This window comes from Daldinia caldariorum (assembly GCF_022478825.1).
Source record: "Daldinia caldariorum strain CBS 122874 unplaced genomic scaffold F4812scaffold_22, whole genome shotgun sequence".
Classification (NCBI taxonomy): domain Eukaryota; kingdom Fungi; phylum Ascomycota; class Sordariomycetes; order Xylariales; family Hypoxylaceae; genus Daldinia; species Daldinia caldariorum.
This window is the reverse complement of record NW_025953058.1, coordinates 1-18,180: the sequence shown is the minus strand read 5'-3', so window position 1 is coordinate 18,180 and position 18,180 is coordinate 1. Positions and strand designations below refer to the sequence as shown.

General features: G+C 44.8%; 4 protein-coding genes across 4 annotated transcripts; 2 read left to right on the top strand and 2 right to left on the bottom strand.

The window, feature by feature from the left end:
• Positions 1-2,396: 2,396 nt before the first annotated feature.
• Positions 2,397-4,266, bottom strand: F4812DRAFT_444068 (uncharacterized protein). The gene is made up of 2 exons (XM_047935461.1): positions 3,438-4,266; positions 2,397-3,267 (listed from the first exon to the last, which is right to left on the bottom strand). The coding sequence occupies exons 1-2, from the start codon at positions 3,633-3,635 to the stop codon at positions 2,974-2,976; spliced, it is 492 nt and encodes a 163-aa protein (XP_047786291.1). The 5' UTR covers positions 3,636-4,266; the 3' UTR covers positions 2,397-2,973.
• Position 4,267: 1 nt separating this feature from the next.
• On the bottom strand, positions 4,268-5,737 carry F4812DRAFT_218248 (uncharacterized protein). The gene has a single exon (XM_047930414.1). The coding sequence runs from the start codon at positions 5,312-5,314 to the stop codon at positions 4,364-4,366; it is 951 nt and encodes a 316-aa protein (XP_047786290.1). The 5' UTR covers positions 5,315-5,737; the 3' UTR covers positions 4,268-4,363.
• A 6,812-nt stretch (positions 5,738-12,549) lies between these two features.
• Positions 12,550-14,990, top strand: F4812DRAFT_463031 (uncharacterized protein; the record flags this gene model as incomplete). The annotated part of the gene is made up of 4 exons (XM_047938142.1): positions 12,550-12,964; positions 13,049-13,193; positions 13,482-13,749; positions 14,490-14,990. 4 exons carry the CDS (start codon positions 12,550-12,552, stop codon positions 14,988-14,990), a joined length of 1,329 nt encoding a protein of 442 aa, XP_047786289.1.
• A 508-nt stretch (positions 14,991-15,498) lies between these two features.
• On the top strand, positions 15,499-18,074 carry F4812DRAFT_444051 (uncharacterized protein). Its single transcript, XM_047935460.1, has 2 exons — positions 15,499-16,340; positions 16,394-18,074. The coding sequence occupies exons 1-2, from the start codon at positions 15,999-16,001 to the stop codon at positions 17,930-17,932; spliced, it is 1,881 nt and encodes a 626-aa protein (XP_047786288.1). The 5' UTR covers positions 15,499-15,998; the 3' UTR covers positions 17,933-18,074.
• Positions 18,075-18,180: the final 106 nt, after the last annotated feature.

Sequence of the window (18,180 nt, the reverse complement as noted above, 5' to 3'; positions counted from 1 at the left end):
TACGTAATGATGGCTCTCTTTAATGGAAGTTACTCTGGGTATATGTAGATTAGTTGGCTAACAGGACAAAATATAAGTAGGGCTCCAACAAGGGTAAATAATTAGCTTAGGAACGTAGATAGAAGACTTCGAACAAACTTGCTATGGTTCGTCGTCGCCTGACTTTTCTCTAGTCCCATACTTTGCACTGAGACGCTGTAGTACCGAGAAAACTATTAGGAATATTATCAGGCTTAAGCCAGGTTACGCGGCTGGGAAAGCCTTATTCATAGTGTATATATAAGCAAATAACACGACTGACCCCAAACCCTCTTATCTAAACCAGATATCGTTTTGTCCCCTCCCCAGATAAGCTACTTATTTACTGTGTTTAACTTTACTTAAGCCGGCTTAGCCCGTCCTATGAATTGCTGACTTTATTGGCACGCTTTTTTAATTTCGTACAGTATTGTACCTGTAGGGTCCCCTTACTCCGCCGTAAAAAGGCTTCCGTGAACTGCGTATGGGTTTCCTACTAAGATAGCCCCTGGTTCTTTAGTTTGATGAGAAGGTCGTCTTCCTCTATTGTAAATGCGGCTCTCGTTATTAGTATATACTTTGCTGAACTACGGCTCTTAGGTGGGTCTCGTCGATTTCGAGTCTTATATCCGTTTTTCGTACAGGAATCCCAACTGAATTGTAGCTGGAAAGTCGTTATACCATTCTCCGTTACGCGTTTGAGACACGCGTTTTCAAGTAGCCATTCCTCGGATTTCGCAAAGGCAGATTTTATAGACCCTTAATTATTATATAAAGTATGCAATAATAGTGGGCTGGGAATTATTTGCTAACAGGGGCGCCTTTGGCCACGGGCTGGTGTTTGGAACTTCCTCGTTTGGAAGATATGATTATATAGGTGAAAACGCTATGTAAATGTACTGTTGAGAGTTGCGTGGGTAAGAAAGTCGATTTTGCTACGCTTGCGGGGGGTAGGCCGGACGCCAATATCATCTTCATTATCTTGCTCCCCTTCGTTGCCCTCGATAGGAAGCTGATAGTCCTCTTCGTCATTCGAATCGTTTTGAGGGTTGCTGTGGTTACTATTATTGCTATTATTATCGATAGAAGCATCATAAGGACCATGCGAAGGACTCGGTTGTAGGATATGAAACCCCCTGTGGGTTCTGGACCATCACGCCGTATATAGCATCTTCAATCATCGATGTGCGGTTGTCTTTGCATTAAGCTTTATTAGCGCGACTGGGCGAATCTGGATCAGTTTAAGATGCTGACGAGGAAGACAATAGTCTTGCCGAAGATGCCAGAGCTGTAGGATCCCTCATGATATTTGAAAGTAAGGATACAATCTCTTGGTTTAGCTCCGCTACTCCAGCTGTAAAGGACAGCTCTGCGGCATCGCTACTACTAATGGTATCAAATGTCCCGTTAGGACTTGCGTTTAGGAAAGTTGTTAGCCACTTTCCCGTCGTACCGAGGGTTGGAAAGTGCTAATACATATCTGGATCGGTAGTATTGTTAGATTTAACGGCTATTCGGTTGGCAGACGCTAATAACTTATGGACCAGCGGAAAGGAGATGTTGGACTAGCCGTTATCAAAATTATTATAGTCTAAATCATTATTGTTTAAAATAAATATCGCATCGTTCTTTAAAGTTCCAGCAGCACTGGGTTGAGGATCGTATGCCTCGTCCTTCCGCTAGAAGATAATTTGACGCCTAGAGGATGCTTAGAGAACGCCTCAGAGGACGCTATAGAGGCATATCGTCGCGGCTTTAGATTTACTACTCCAGAGGGGTTAAAGAACCTTTAGGTATTAAAGGTAATATATATTATCGTATTGAAAGTGTTGTATAAGAAAAGAGATTTAGAAATAACGACCAAGAGAATGTTTGGTGCGTGAGATAAGTGTTTTACTTAGGCATTCTCGCGCATTTAAACGTACGGACAGCAAGCGACAAGAGAAATATATATATGTGTGCGAGAGCAAAAGCTTAACATAGCACTCGGGCCCCCAGCCCCCTTTCCAGTCCTGAATAGCCCGCAACAAGGCATACTCCGTTTCAAGCGTAACTCCCTATTGGGATTCTCGTACCTCTGCTGATTACGCAACTACCGAGACAGAATGCAGCTGGAGCGTAATTTCTTGGTGGAACCGGAAAAGCAAAGCCTCAATCCCTCCCCTTGTCCCCCGTCCCTCGTACCTCTACCAATCACGTAGCTCTCGAGAAAGGCAAAACACAGCGAACGAGGTAGCAATTATGGATCTCGCCGCATATCACGCCTCCTCATCTGCGACATATTACCTGCGGATTGTCCGGAGATTGGCTAAAGTAGACGATCCGTTACGACCTCGTACATCGCTTCGCCTCCTCTTCTTATAACAGCAGCCTAGGCACTGCCAATAGCAACCCAGGATCCTACCGGGCTGCCTCTCGCGGCCATCGACTCGGCCCATCAGCTCTCCGGACAACCTATGTCTGCCTAGCCTAACACCGCATGAATGAGGTACGAATCGTAAGTGTGCGGGGATGTGAATCCGTCTGCAGTGTCTCATGGGTCACCAACAGCGCGTAAGAAAGGCCACGTCATCCTGCAATCCCTTCTCCTTTTCCTTCTGCCTTCCTCTCGTCCAGTGCCTTCCATTGCCCCTGCCGTACGAAGATTATTTCCTCACCAGAACTCAACCCCATTAGGCAACTTCGCCATGTCCTTATTTGCGGTTTATCTTCATCTTCCCCCTGCAGCTTGGGCTCGGTCATCCCGTAAGTGACAGTATATCCGAGATCAACACCAGTTGGTTCAGGCCCTCTCGCCAGCCCAACGTCCCCACCTGTCCTGTTACACCTGCAGTATCACGGGGAACAGCGCTGTAATCGGTCCGACCATGATCAAGAGGGTACCCAGCTCGTGCAGAGACGCCCAACACAGCCATGCCAAAGACAGGTGTCTCCGGTGTCTCCGCGTTGACGTAATTACCCCTTTGTGCCTATGACATTCTTGTGACTGGCAAAGATAGGAAGGTATGGGATTGTGCCCACAGCCACCGAGGCAGATATGGAGCGCCGGGCTTTAGAGGCGGTTGTAGCAGGCAGAGGTTTGGGTGGTCGAGGTTCGTCGCGAGTAGGTCTGTACACTATGTGAAAGGATGTGGTATTGTAGTTGACGAAGGTCGTCGGGTCAAGGCGAACAAAGCCCAGGGCGAGAGAGTCGTGGGAGCGATGACAAGGGACCGGCGGATGGACCGAGTAGGCAACAGGTTGGCATTGCTGCCGAATAGACCAGGTGAGTCAAGAGTACAAGAAGTGTACGTCGGGAAGAGGGCTACCTTAGGTATTTATGTTGCGACGTGTGGTCCGCGGCGGCGCTATGCCCGATCGGGACTACCGCCAAACCCGGAGGGAGCAGCAGCGTGTCCGCGATTACAGAATTAACTTACATATAATACAACCAATCCGCTAAAGCTATACGCAATGAAAATAATAAGGTATTCCGGAACATCAGTACAAAAATTGTACAGGCTCTTTACCAACTCTTCGCCGCAGAGCGTGAGACGGGTCTTAGGGGCATCGGCGTGCCATCTTAACTCGTAATTGTAGGCTATAATACGCGCGTCCAGGACTAGGCGCGGAAGCATATCGGGATTTTTAAGCCAGTAAACTAGTAGCCGGTGGCTTTTTTTGTCCTGCCAGGTCCATGACCAGTTTATATTTGAGCCGAGTCCATAAACAGCGACAATGCTAAACTAAAGATTAAAACTGCAAATCTAAAGGGATCTAAAAGAATATACTTAACTTTAATCTCGTTATAAATGTTCAAGTTCGGGCTAAAGTATAGGACCTTAAGAGGCAATCAGTTTGTTGGTTTCTAGTTGGGATTAAGAAAAGTGTCTTCCTCGATCATTTAATAAGCTTATTAACCTAAGTGCCCGTATAAGAACTCTCGGCAGCAACATTTTCCTGTTGCGGGCCATGTTCTGCCTTAGCGAAAAGGTTGCGTAGCATCGCGGTGCCGTGTGGAGGGAGCTAGGCCTCGGGAGTAGGCATGGGATTCGAATGCGGATAGTTTAGCGTTCAAGAACTAGCATCAGGTGGTAATATTGCCGTTATAACATAACCTGCAATAATAAGACTAGCGAAGATATGCCCTGAGTGCCCTGAGTGCCCTGAGTTTACGAAGGGTTATTGTCACCAACTTTGCATATGTAAGTTCGCTGGGTTCAATGTTTTAGGGTAGAAATACCGCGGCTGGACGTGTGGCTAAGTCTGGTGTGAGTGCACAGTGCCACTCATGAGCCACGGACTAATGTCAATACATTACATATGTAGGTACCTAACATAATGTTGTCATGTGGTTTTCAACATGTTAAACCCTGGCCCGAGCCCGTGCCCGTGCTACTCTAGCATTGTCTGCGAACTTCTCATATGACCATCGGAAATAGCCCGCCGCGCTTTGATGAGGTAAAGAACCAAGGCAGTTAAGTGAGTCCATGGCATTGTTATGCTTCCCCTGGGTCATTTCCTTGCAAGTACGCCATGATTCTAGCCCTACTTTTGCAATAGAGCAAAACCCGCTTGCCCATTCAAACGATTTGGTTTTTTTCAGCAGCTGCCGGGAATACACCATGTAACCCTGAATATTGCTTACGATGGCGCAGAATTCCTCCTGCTTTTGATGGAGACCCTCCAGCATTTCGGCCATGTCCTTCTCCACTTCTACATAGTGCTGATATGTCATTGATGCCTCGTTATCCGTTACTAAAGCTAGAGCTTCTAGCTCCACGGCAGCAGCCCTCCGTTGCAAGATCATGTACCAGCTAGCACTTGATGACATAATGCTTAAATACCAGTTTAACCGGTATTCTATCTCGCATCTTCTAATCGTAATGTTCCGGGCAAGGGTATGAGATTGATCTTCATACCTTTGAAGCCGTTTTATTTCTTTGTCAATTTTATTGAACACCGAAACATCTGGTAATGACGAGGTATACTCTATGTTGTTCTTTGTCAACATAGGAGCTAAATTTGTTGCTTGGCATTCGAGCCCTGTGATATCAAGGTTCACTAAAAGGCTAAATGTCTTCAACGAGTGTTGACAATGATCGACATTTCCATCGTATACCGGCGGGCGTTGGAAAGACCAGGAAAAGTTAACAAGAAGGATAAAGATAAGAAATATTAATATTGCCATACACGAACAAAAACACTTGTTGACACATGTTTTGCGAGATTTGCTAAGTTTTTCGTGCTTTTGTTCTTCTTCTAGTTCTTTCTTTAGACGTTCATATACGTTTATATCACCAAGCGGACGCGACATGATAAAGAGATCCTTCAATCCACGGGGGAAGCTTCGGTTATTGGTTTGTAAGTCTCTACACAAGTAGGCTTTGGTAAAAGGAGGGTATTGTATGTAGAAGTAATAGCAAGTCTAAAGGTTGGAAAATTAATCAAGACATTATGTCATGTTTTTATACTTGTCCTCTTTATTTACTACTGCTTTGATTTCATTGCTGGTTTCTATTGAAGTCTTTCCTGTACCCTTTTTGTTCACTTCTATCGCATTCACTTTACGTTCTTATTTATTCATCTACCCGCTCGCGCTCTCTTCTTACAAGCAGAAACAATCACATTAGGCCAATTCTTCAGTTCTACCTCAACTAGTTATACTTTATTAGTCCAGAGTATTTCGTTTACCATGGCATGTCATAAACCAAAATAAAAAATTACGCCAAAATCCCAAAAAGCGAAGAAAAAAAGGGATCGCCAGAAAGCCAGAGTACAAAAGCTAAAGGCTCAATCGCGTGCGAGATCGGAAACAACACGCTCTCAGGGCCTAGTAAGTGTCCACACCTACTACTCTGCTGTTTCGGGTAACTAAACAGCCCGCTAATCTTAATCCCTTAGCCGGCGCCCAAACCGTGTCACCTTTGCCATAAAAAGGGTCACTGGTCTCAAGATTGCAGCAAGTACGGAAAATGGCGAGCGAAAATGGACAAGAAGTCCATTTGAAGATCTCAATCGCAATTATGTGACCGAACTGTCCGAATTAAGGTTGTTTTTTGGTTTCGGATCGGGACGTCGGAATGCTCGACTTTAGGGGATAACGTTCCCCAATCTACCTTCCTACCTACCTAAGGTAAGGTAGCCTGAGCTGTTGTACCTTACCTAGGTACCTTTAGGGACTTACCTACTTAAAGCATGTACCCTCTTACACCTTACTAAGCTGCTAAGTTAGATCAGGCGCCTATAAATAAAGTTAGCCCAGGTACCTAATCTCCTCTGCTCGGTTATGCGGCCGCAGCTGAAGCTGCGTGGATACGGTGTGACGTATAGCTCCCGTATTGCCGCTGCGGGTTTAGCCAATTTAAGATTAGCTGCTTCCTTTTGATTGGCCATTAAATGTATGAGTTGGAGCAGTCTGCTTGCCTGCTTTTATTGGTTGAAGATGTAGTGTGTTCTTGTAATGAAGTGAAGTTGTGACTTTTGAAAACCTCAAATTGTATGAAATCCCAAGTATTAACATTAAAATCTTGTGCTTCACGGAGCTTCATCACGCCACATATAACGCATATTATGACTAAGCTACAAGAATGGGCGACTTTTTTTTTGAGCGTTTCCGCCCTTACGGGATGCATCTGCTTTCTCCTCTCTCATCGTTCTGCCTCTCACCACCATCGATCATCACCAACATAACTGCTTCTCATTGTCATTTATTGTTACTACGAACCTGCCCCACCTACCCCACCACTTCGCAATAACCTCAAGTCCAAAATGTCAAGCGGATGAATCCAGCTTGGAAGAGGGGGCGGGCCCCAACTGTAGAGAACGGCCAGGCTACCGGCGCTCCCAGACGAAAGAGCTCCAGGAGCCACTCTACATATGAGAGATGAATAAAATTATTGGGGGGACTCGCATCATGGTCTTGGCGAGGGTTGCTGTGGCACAAGGGTTATAAAAGAGATTCTATTATGGTTGGGTAACACTTCGAGATAGTATTTGGAGGGCTCGGTCTAATACATGCTTTATACCTACCTACCTACCTCGTGAGATATCAATGCTAATACGTTTAACAATGACCCTTTATGACTTACTTCCATGGCGTCAAAACCGTTGGAAAGGATGTTACCTGTATCAACCATATGGGATAGGATTCCAAGAATATCAACACCCGTCACCCACCCCTTAGTAACTAGCACTTAGGTCAGACCAACTGCTATGATAATAATCCGACGTATCAAAACGCAGTGTCGAATAAGTTCCCCGTTAAATATGGCTTGTGCTTAAAGCAATGTCAGAAACAGGCCATTTAAGCGACTTGCCGAACAGATCTGAGCAAGATCGGCTGGTAGCGAGATTCCGCTTCCATGGTTCAGTTTACTGACCCCTGCTCGGGTCCTCGGAGGATAACAAGTAAAAGCTAGGGAATTTTCCATACCAAACCTGCTGTGGAGACGCTAACCTTCAGGATCCTGGCGGAGGGCCGTCAGGCTCGAAAATTAATGGCTGGGTCTTGGCGTTATCAGATTTTCAATTCTGTCAAACAATAAGTACTATTAAAAATAAATAAAAAATATCGCAATCTTTGTTAAAAGATTTTGTATATAACTATTACCTTTTTCAAATATTTACGATTTATCCCTGTGGTTATTTTCGTGTTAAAGATGGTACTGTTTCTGGAGAGAAATGCCAAGACCCGGCCATTAATTCTCGAGCCTGACGGAGGGGTAGCTCTCAACTCGCCCCATCCTTGCATGTTACCTGTGCGCATCTGGTCCCTGACAACATCGTATCCACTCAGCAAGTCATCGGGAATAGGGTTCGACGACAGCGAGACAGCTATGAGAATAAGGCTTACGGATGTTCGGAAGGAAAGGGATCGAGACGGACGACGACAGAACGACAAGATCGCTGTGAGGGGAGGGGGATGAAGTCAGGAGGTTATCTGAGATCTGAGGGCATTTCGATATCCCTTTCCGACAGATGTGACGTATAGCTGCCGTGTAGCTGCTTCCTTTTACTAAGCTAGTGCAATTCGCTTACTTTTATTAGTTGAAAGGTAGTGTGGGTAGCGTAGGTGCTTGAACTGGAAGTCGTTAGAAGTAGCTTATAAAACCACGTCTATTATTAGAATAATTTACCACCACCTTTGACCATTGTACTGTGAGCTTCGATACTTGGTTTGTATTATTACCTACCTAGGTAACTAGGCCCCTATTCATAATCTCAATAGGGGGAGGGGGGAAGGCATATCGTCCTTTACCATAAGACACTTGAACATTTTTACGTACCTAGTATATGACAGGGCATCCAAGGCTTGGTATCTCGCGGGGTCTACTACACATGTATGAGTTACGCTTGATGGATTGCTAATTTTATACCTTGTCGATTAGTGGTGTCATTACTAGAGGTCTCATCAACATGTCAATCTTAAAAAAAAGAAGTCTTAAAGATAGTTAGATCGTAAACAGTTTCAAAGGGCTGGGGAGAATTGATCTTCTGAAGGGGGTATTCGCCAAGTCTTGCCGAGAGTGGGTTTGCTTGGTCTTGGTCTTGGTGTTGTTATACGAAAGAGGGTATGTCGTCTTCACTGCAGTCTTATTAGCTGTTCTTTTAGCGAATTTTAAGGTAATTAACTTCTGTAGGACTTTGTTATGTCCAGTCTCTTGTTAAGGAAGTCTCAAAGTTTGAGCAGGAAAGAGTCAAGTTTGACGAGAAGCGCAAATTCCTGACTGATAAGTAGAATAAACTAGAGAAGACGATTGCGACTGCTGAAAGATCTGCAGCAGAAGCTGAAGAAACTGTTGAACAGTGCATTGAAGAGATTGCTTCGCGTGCCGAAGAAATCGCAGCTCTTAAACAACGTATGTAAAAAGAGGAGGCGGAACTTGCAACGATATAAGACAGCTTAAAAGGTAAGACACAAGGTTTCTCGGTCCAGATCGCTGCGAAACAATAGTCCCTCGAGCCTTGGAAGGAAAAGATTAATCAGAAGCAGTCTGCGATTGCTGTCGCAGAGTCTGAAATGGCTATTCTAAAAGAGAAGGCTAATTCTGGCGCTGTTGCACTTGAAGAGATCTAGACAAAGATTGCTAACGTAGAACATTGGTTACGTCTATTTAGTTTCGCGGCATGGTGTTACTTATGCCCGAACTTATTCGAAATATTACCTTAACCAAACCCGTCCGGATTACGTACCGCTTCGAAAGCTGCCTTACTCCGCGTGATGAAGTTAGTTCTTTAGCCACCCCAACAGTTACAAGTTATGGGGGGCTGATTCCGAGCCCTGCCACCTCCCATTATAATTTTATGGTTGAGTAGAATAGTTGACTGAATAGACTGAATAGACTGAATAGATTGTGATCGACTTGATCGAAGTGGTGGATTGAAGAGTATGTGTATTTAAGGGGTATTGGTAGTTTAGTGGATTGGGATGGTTTTACGTAGGTAGGTACCTACCTAGGTTTCGTACCTACCTACCTAACGTGTTACATTCTAGGATTTAATACAATATAGTGCTCGAAATAATTTAGGTGAAAAGTTCTAATCCTAACCCTGATAAGAGCATCTAATTTGTACAGGTGCACCCTCTCGTGCGGGTTCCAATAATGAAATTTGAAAAACCGAGTGTGTCCGTGTTTTTGGCGGTAATTATAGTTTATAGTTACCTAGTTTCTGAAATAACTTCTTCAATCTGAAAAGGACCAAGTTTCTTAAAATCGAATTTCTCGCTCGGTCTTTTGGTTTTGATGTTTCGTCGTAGTAGGTAACCTTGTCTCCCCTCCTGAAGATTGGTCCCTTGATCTTGTGTTTGTCACTGTATTTCTTCATTCTGTCCTGTAGAAATCTTAATTCGTTGGCTAGATGTTTTTGAGTGGCGATGACTTGTTCCGCTGTGGCCTCTGCTCTAGGCGTAACCTCATCTCCTCTTATTACATCGGTCAGTTCCTGTGAGTGGTAATACCACTCATGTCAGATAGACTGTAATAGCAATTGTGCTATTAAGAAATACACTTTTGGCTCAGCGGTGTATCCGTCAGTTCGGTTATTGTAAAGTCGTAGCCGGTGTTTGCCTTGAAAGGTGACATCTTCATATCCTCGTTGGTAGAGCTATTGTATGCTATCTCCGCTTGTGGTAGCAATTCTACCCAGTTGTCTTGCATTTCGTTGACGTATGTACGAAGATATTGTTCTAGGGCTTGATTTAGTCGTTCTGTTTGTCCACCTGACTGTGGATTATAAGCAGTAAAAAGCTTCTGCTTAACACCCATTCTCTTAGTTAGGCTGGTCCAGAACTTAGAGGTAAAAAACTTATCTCTGTCCGAAATAATGCATTCTAGTAGCCCATGTTTGCTGACTATATTCTTGAAAAAGGCATATGCAAGGTCCTCTGCTGTGCTGGATTCTTGATATAGCACGAAGTATCCATATTTGGTTAATCTGTCAACTACTACCCATATACTGTCATATGGCGTGTTGGTCATTGGTTCTCTTGACTCTAGTAACTTGGTAATGAAGTCCCAAGCAATGGTTTTCCATGCCCTATCTGGTATCTCTGTCACGTCGCAGAGCATGCAGTAGGTAAAACAACTTCATTGTTCCGCAAGGAACTCTAATTACAGTTGCTTTGAAGCCAAAGCTATATACAGAACAGCTCCTTTGTTCCAAGGAGTCTCAAGTGAGACTCCTGACACCAGCCAGTATCCGGTCCGGTCCATCCCGTTTCCATAACCTTACATTCCGATTTGTACAGCTGCCACAGTAATGTCGTATACACATATAATTTCTCCCTCATAAGACACAATTTGTGGTGGGGTAAGAACAAGTCCAGCACGTCAAACGTATAAGTCACACGGGGTTCTCACAATATCACATGATCGTCCCAACGACGTAATAAGATGGCTCCATCACTATGTTCACATCCTCCTATCGTAGGCCGTCCCGCTCGTATTTCTTCCTAACCTTTTCTACGGTCTAACCCCGTTCTTTACCCCGCTCTCCCTGGCTTGATTTTCCTTCCCACATTTATACTACGTATCCTTTTTTTTGACTTTTTTCGTTCCGCTCGTATTTTCCTTTTCTTTAAACCATCTAATAGGGCCGTCTTTCTTTCGGGCTAGGATCACGACTGTAAAGGAAAGCGTGGAAAGCTGGTCAGTATGGTTCACGTACTGATACGGAACCGCGTATTCAACGTAGACTCTACAATCACTTCAACTACAATCACTTGGATTACAATCGAACTACCATATAAAAATGGCCTAAGAAACGACCTCTTTGCTCCATTATATTCTTATTATATATATATATATCTATGGTCTAATCTCCCATACATATTAATGCAGATATAAATCGGCATAGGTTGTTCGTTTCTATGCCGTTCCACCGTACCCGCTGTCCCTACCACGCATATATGTTCTCTTCCTTTGCACCCCAAAGATTATTTCCCTTCAATGCCTACAACGTATCCCCAAAAACCTCCGGCCTTATATGCTCTAATATGGTTAAAGCCCGGACAAGAACGTCGTGGTATTGACACCACTTCCCGCTCGACCGGAACTTACCCCCGTCCTTATCTACCGCTTCCCGCCGAACGCAAATCGCTTAGGGGAATGCACATCCGAAATAGCTCGAATATAGCTGCATACGGAATTCTATATGATTAATAGTAAAAATGATTTAGGAAAGCATAAATTGATTATTACTTTATGGGTAGTCACAGTAACTAATGGCTTAGAACAGATATTTACCTTATAGGTCCACGCCTAATTAATTTCTATACCGTAATAATTTCTACCTAAACATAATCAACAAGCAACTAATTCGGACCATTTCCACAGGAAAAACAGTAAAAAAACAAGTATTTCCTATGAAATAAAACCCTCAAAATTGTACGGGATAGGACACAGTTCGTAGCGGGGTTAAAACACAATCATCCTAATATCATATTAAAATAACTTTCCTCATGAACAATACATTTTATAATAAACTATTTCCGATAATATAGAATTACAAAATAAATAAATCATAATTACACATAATTTTTACGCTAAATCCATACAGAAACATGGTAACCCTAAGTGGAATAACAAACATCAGCAATAACTAATTAGTATATTTACTACGATCTCTGAAATGTATTATGATATCTAATATTTACTACTATGTTAAGACTTGATATAATGGTGAGTAATAATAGGGCTTACTTTTTATATATATATTTATATGATATAATGTTATAAGGACATTGTACGGCCTCGTAATTATAGCCATTTTAAATATGGAAATAACAGTATGATCAAAAGCACAGAGAGGATTCAAGCAAATATTGGAATAGCCATAACCTAAAACATACTATCTTATTTTAACGAAGTACAATATCCCCTTATCACCATGTTGTTTTCGTTCTTCCCATGGATGTTACTTTTCACCTATATAAGACATCATTATAAAGAATACCTTTCAAGCCCTTTCATATAAAACATAAACTACCATTCATACCTTCAGTCCCTTTTATAACAATTCCCAGTCTCCTTTACAAATAATATAACCACAATGGATGCAGAGGTGATCGGATTGTATGTAAATACCCGACGCGACGGCGAAAAGGCGGAGAAAATTCCAACGGGAGTTATTATCGAAGCCGATCGTAAGGGACTGGTAAGCTCTCCCAACACGGCGCTACGTTGGAAAGGCTTTACGCGTTTCCCTATCCAGATCCGGTCCTGCGCTCGGCTCGAAAATAGCTATACCATCGCTGTCCCCTCTGTCCCTCGATCCCTACGCGTTCAAAAAGCCCCTACAACCACAAGCACCACCATCCCGACCGCAAAGCTAAGCTGCCGCGGCAAAAGTACGAAGCGGGGTACAACCAAGAGAATAATGCTGACAAAAACAAAAAAGGCACCCGTATCGACGGGCACAATAACCGAGGGCGTCGAGCAAGCCCGTGGCGACGGGAGGGCTAGCAGTAATGCAATAAAAAAAGAAGCGCTAACCGAAATAAAGATCGGGATTGCTAATTAGCTTTATTACAGTTATAAATATTTATTAGAATTAGCGAATAACGGGTCGATAGATACAACATACCCTAACTTCGAAGACCATCTGCTACAGCATATTGACCGATCGGAATTCCTCCAGCTGGTACGAGCTCAGCTAGCCGTAGACCGTGGCTCCGATGCGGGCGCTAAGCCGCTGTACGCAGCGGGATCGATTGGGGCAGCTTTTAAAGTTCGCCTTTTTTTCTTATAGGTATACGGTAGTGGTAAAGGGCGTAAAGAAACGCAACTACGCTCGTCTACGATACGAAAAGAGAATATACCACGAATTATGTACCTTTTAAAGAAAATATGTCCCCGTGTATCTAGGGATAGTAAATTTAGTTCTACCGTATTATTATTACGGCTGTGTTAACAAATATTTCCTATTTCTGAGCTGGGCTGGGAGGTCCTACGTTCTTTCGCCTTTTCCGGCCAATGAAACAGAAAGAACGAAGATCATGAACCACGGAATGTCATGTACGATACCGATCAGGAGAAAGTGATGATCGTGAATTTCGAGCGGTCGAAACTCGTGAACGGGGAAAGTCTGGATCCCGATCAACGGAAGCGTAGCAAAACTCATTTGGCATGCGAGTTGGAATCGGCCCTGTACCATATGGACGAATGTATACAGCGGAAAATAGAGGAGGAAAAGTGGGAGGAGGAGAGGAAGCAAGAGGACCGTGAGCGACTTTTACGCTGGAATGGTAAGGTATAATGCCAAAGCGTCTTTACCTTCGTTGTGAAATTCGGGACGAGGATCGTAGTACATAGGAAATAATTAAGTCAAGAGGCACCAAGTTTGTTACGTGGACTCTGTCAAACCAAGGGGGCCAGTGTGGTGGACGATAAGAGGCAGGTTGATATAACCCCTGAGAGGAGGGTGGATAGTATGGATCTGCTTAGGATAGCTTTTAAGGTAAAGAGAAGTAGAAAGGAATGCCAACTTATCTTCACCGATTTCTACCCCTCCACGTAGAAAGATATAGGATGGTACTAAGGACAACCATCATGTCGAAACGGTGGACCTATTCGGATTCCATTTTCGCACGCCGGCGCCGAGGTGGGTCCGATCGGCGCCGCTTCCGTAACCCCAACTTCAAATATGAACGGTAGCAACGATAGTATCTTGTAAATAACGTAATACCGTGAGAATCGCCTGACCGTGACGAGCATTTCGATACCATGCTCAACGACGCCGAGTATCGTTTAACGTCGAAACCATTTACATGTTCGGTCAAACCGACCCTACCCCCGGTCGAGATGGTCACCCCAAGGAAACGTACATCCAGCCGTACACATCAACGACGGCAATGTCGTCAAAATAGATTAGCTCCATCGGAATGGCACTATCTTAAGGCATCATTCCCTACTACGTGGAATAAAAACAAACAAGGGCAGTAAGGCTAGGAATGGAATCGTATTTACCCCGCCATTACCCCGCTTCCTTAGATCGCCACCAACCTCTTCCACACAAACGCTTACCTGTCTTCCCACAACCATACCTTCATCAAGACCTACCAATGCAACCGTCCTTCCACCGCGGCAACCAGAATCGAAGAGATGGGATACGGCCATGCATCTGGCTACGGACGTGGATGGGTCCCAACCGACAAGCACCGAAGAGAATCCATTCGCGACCGACAAACGAAACCATCACTACATCGCGACCCGAAACACGACAAAGCCTCCGTACGATATCCTACCACACGAACCGATTCATATAGACCGGCCAAGGGAACAGACATAGCATGGCTACAAACACGAAAAAGTCGATACGGTAGTAGGTGGAACCATGCGTGCCGGTTCGTCGACAATCACGGACAGCAGTACCGCTGCAACAAGCATGAAAGAGAATCCGTCCTGACCGACAACCCGAACCTCCTTCCCTCGCTACGACAAGCAGAAACGTATCGTACCAACAATGTGAAGGCATTCGGCCGTACGGGGTAAAGCCTGAGAAGAGTTGATTGATATGTTCGATACGGGTTGACGTTAGGTACCTCATACGTCGTATGACGTTAAGGCTGAGGTCTCCTCAGGATTGCTAGGACCTCTGGGCAGAAAGTATATTCACCGCAGAAGATGATATCTAATATATTTTCCTTGTATAAATACCTTTGCCTTTTCCTCTTCCTCGCCATTATCCTTCTACCAGTCGTTCTCCTTCCATTATCCTACCATTATCCTACCATCAATCTCGTTATTACTATCCGTGTTTTAACAGTTTTAATCACCCTCTAGTTGTCCTAAAATTTATTAATATTACATTTTAATAAATTTAAATGTAAATTCGTTATAAAAAAGTGTTTAATTAACGTAATAATTACGCTTTAATAATAGCTATAAAAAGCTATAACATAAGCTATAATTAAGGCCGCGGGGTAATCGTTATTAAAGTTAAATATTTAATCATTCGTTATGTAATCATAGCTTTATATATAAGGCTTGTGCGTAGCACAAGCCATTATTAGAACTTAAACAGTTACAACCTCTTTTGTCAACATATATCTCAAGCACCTATACGTCTGACATCATATTATTTTTGGAAAGTTTTAACTTAAAGTGGTTTAAGCTCAAAGTTTGGAAAAGTACTTTCCTAACATTAACGCTTAACGCACAGACTATACTGTTATAACGAATCCTCATCATAACGAACCTAAACCCTTGTAAAAGTTAATTTGTTATGGCTAGTTTTTACTGTAGTACCTCTGGAAGTACCTACCTAAAATACCAGGACCCGGCCAGTGCCAGGCCGGCAATGGTGGGTGAAATTGGACGGGAGGAAAGAGCGGCCGACCCACAAGGGGACCCGAACATTCCTCGACAATCCGCCGAAACCTTCCTGCAGCGTCAGCTCAAACGCCAACAATAACCAACACAACGCGACGACCTTCGCAACGGCCTACATATCTGCTCAGCTCCCTCTTCACGAACTCGACCTTAAATGATAGGCCGCCGATGGCAGGACAACAGAACAGAAAGCGACAGCGCGCTGACGAGCCCCCGCCGTCCAATATCGAACCTCCAACGAAGAAGGCTAAGACAAGAATCGAGACCGAGCGCAAGGCTTGGGAGTCCCGGGAAAACCACCCTAAGTTCTACGACAGATTGTCTAAGATAAGCCTTACACATGGAGCATTGAAAGAGTTAAACAGAAGAACCCGCTCCCATGGCTCCCATGGCTCCCATCCCTCTCCTCCGGCCCACCCCATTACCGACACTCTTACTTGCATCAGACCCCCTCTAGAGCTGGTTAGGTTTTCAAGACACGGTGGTCCAGACTTGCATGATCTTCGAGGAGTAAGTCGACATGAACTCGACCTGCAGATTGTTGTTCTGACAAGTCCATGTAGTACCCGCACCCACTAACCGATCATCCACATCATATCGACATGATCGCGAGCCGTTCTTCACGAAGCCGGAACACCCGGAACACCCGGTCCATAGATCCAGCCTCGACTCCCCCTACTACAACGACAGCAAAGACCAAGAAGTCGACTCCATATGACCGCAACTTCGATCTTCATTTGACTAACCATGGTGTCCATCAAATATATACCTCAGAAGAGCCAGACTTGGAGGACATCACGGCGGCATTGTCCAAACCGAGACCGTCACTCTCACCTTCGAGGTTCTCTGACGGTGCGTTCAAGGCATTTCAGCAAAATGATGTCCAAGCAAGAGACGAAGACGATGTGTTGGCCACTGTCATCCCGACGATTCTTGGTACGAGCCAATCTAGCCGCAATTGCGCTAGAAACACGGTGTTCAGTGCTCTTGAGCCACTCACAGACGGTACGATTACGGCCGCCCAACCGGACATTTACTGGGGTGCGTATCCCGAAGAGTTGATTCCGTCAGTCCGCAACGAACTTGCTGGCCATATTGTCCCGTCGACGATGCTCGAGAAACCGATGGCGCCTAACGTCTTCATGGAAGCCAAAGGCCCGGATGGCAGTGTAGCTGTGGCAACACGACAAGTTCGTTATGACGGGGCGATCGGGGCACGTGCTATGCACAGTCTGCAAAACTACGGAGTAGAGGAGCCACAGTACGACGGCAAGCCGTACACGTTCAGCTTCCTCTACCACAACGGCCAGCTCAAGAAATACAGCCACCATATGACGGCGCCGACGACAGAGGGAGGGCGGCCCGAGTATCATATGAGTCAGGTTGGTTCATTCGCCATGACGCACAGGCGTGACAGATTTGTTGAGGGAGCCACCGACTTCAGAAACACCCTAGACTTGGCTAAGACGTACCGAGGGAACTTCATCCGGGATGCAAATGCTAGGGAATCTCAAGTGCAGACCGTCGCCGGTCGACGGTACAATACAACCGAGATGCAGTCTACAGAAGACTCGGCTGATGAACTAGCACCTACTCCTCCCTACTACGGGACCCAAGCACAGCACGAGGAGGAATCACCTGACGAATTAGCGCCTTCTCCTTCTGGTTATCTATATGAGGATGACGATTCACAAGATCCGACCGGTATGCCATCAACAGGCATCACAACAAGCTTCACGTCAAGCTTCAGCCCTGATCAGACCCGGTCCAAAAGACAGCGTAGTCCCCATTCTCAGGTCGCAGAATACCATGCACCGAAAACCCGATCACGCGGCACAAGAAGCGTCGAGCCATCCGGTTCCACGCGAGGAGCAGCATCGGTGAGCCCAGCCGAATCCTTCCAAGTGCGGACGTACTGGAAGAAAGAGAGACTTTGTTTCTTGAATAGCCAACAAGAAGAGGTCAAGACGAAAGCAAAGGATTGGGTAGAGCAAGTGTCGCATGATGGGAGCAAGTATTTCTACTCGCAAGGTCCCAAATCCAGAGGGATGTTTTGGACAACCACACTGGCTAAAAAACCTGAGAAAAAAATGAAGCGGTAATGTGAGCATAGGATGCAGCAGGTATGAAGGATGAGATGTATACTAGTAAACTCTAATCGAGAGTATAAGAAGATCTGTCAGATTATTCCTTTTCAATTAAGCTCGTTTACTACAAAAGACTAGGTCTAGCAGGTAATTAGAAGGTCTTAATCCGGTTAGGGTTAGGGTTAGGGTTAGGGTTAGGGTTAGGGTTAGGGTTAGGGTTAGGGTTAGGGTTAGGGTTAGGGTTAGGGTTAGGGTTAGGGTTA

What these genes read in the sequence shown, in the direction of transcription:
- F4812DRAFT_218248 (XM_047930414.1), bottom strand. Translation starts at nt 5,314, where the DNA reads ATGTCGCGTCCGCTTGGTGATATAAACGTATATGAACGTCTAAAGAAA.
- F4812DRAFT_444068 (XM_047935461.1), bottom strand. Translation starts at nt 3,635, where the DNA reads ATGCTTCCGCGCCTAGTCCTGGACGCGCGTATTATAGCCTACAATTAC. An exon ending in GCGGATTGGTTGTATTATAT is followed by an intron (nt 3,268 to 3,437) that starts GTAAGTTAATTC and finishes TCTATTCGGCAG; the next exon opens with CAATGCCAACCTGTTGCCTA.
- F4812DRAFT_444051 (XM_047935460.1), top strand. Translation starts at nt 15,999, where the DNA reads ATGGCAGGACAACAGAACAGAAAGCGACAGCGCGCTGACGAGCCCCCG. An exon ending in ACTTGCATGATCTTCGAGGA is followed by an intron (nt 16,341 to 16,393) that starts GTAAGTCGACAT and finishes AAGTCCATGTAG; the next exon opens with TACCCGCACCCACTAACCGA.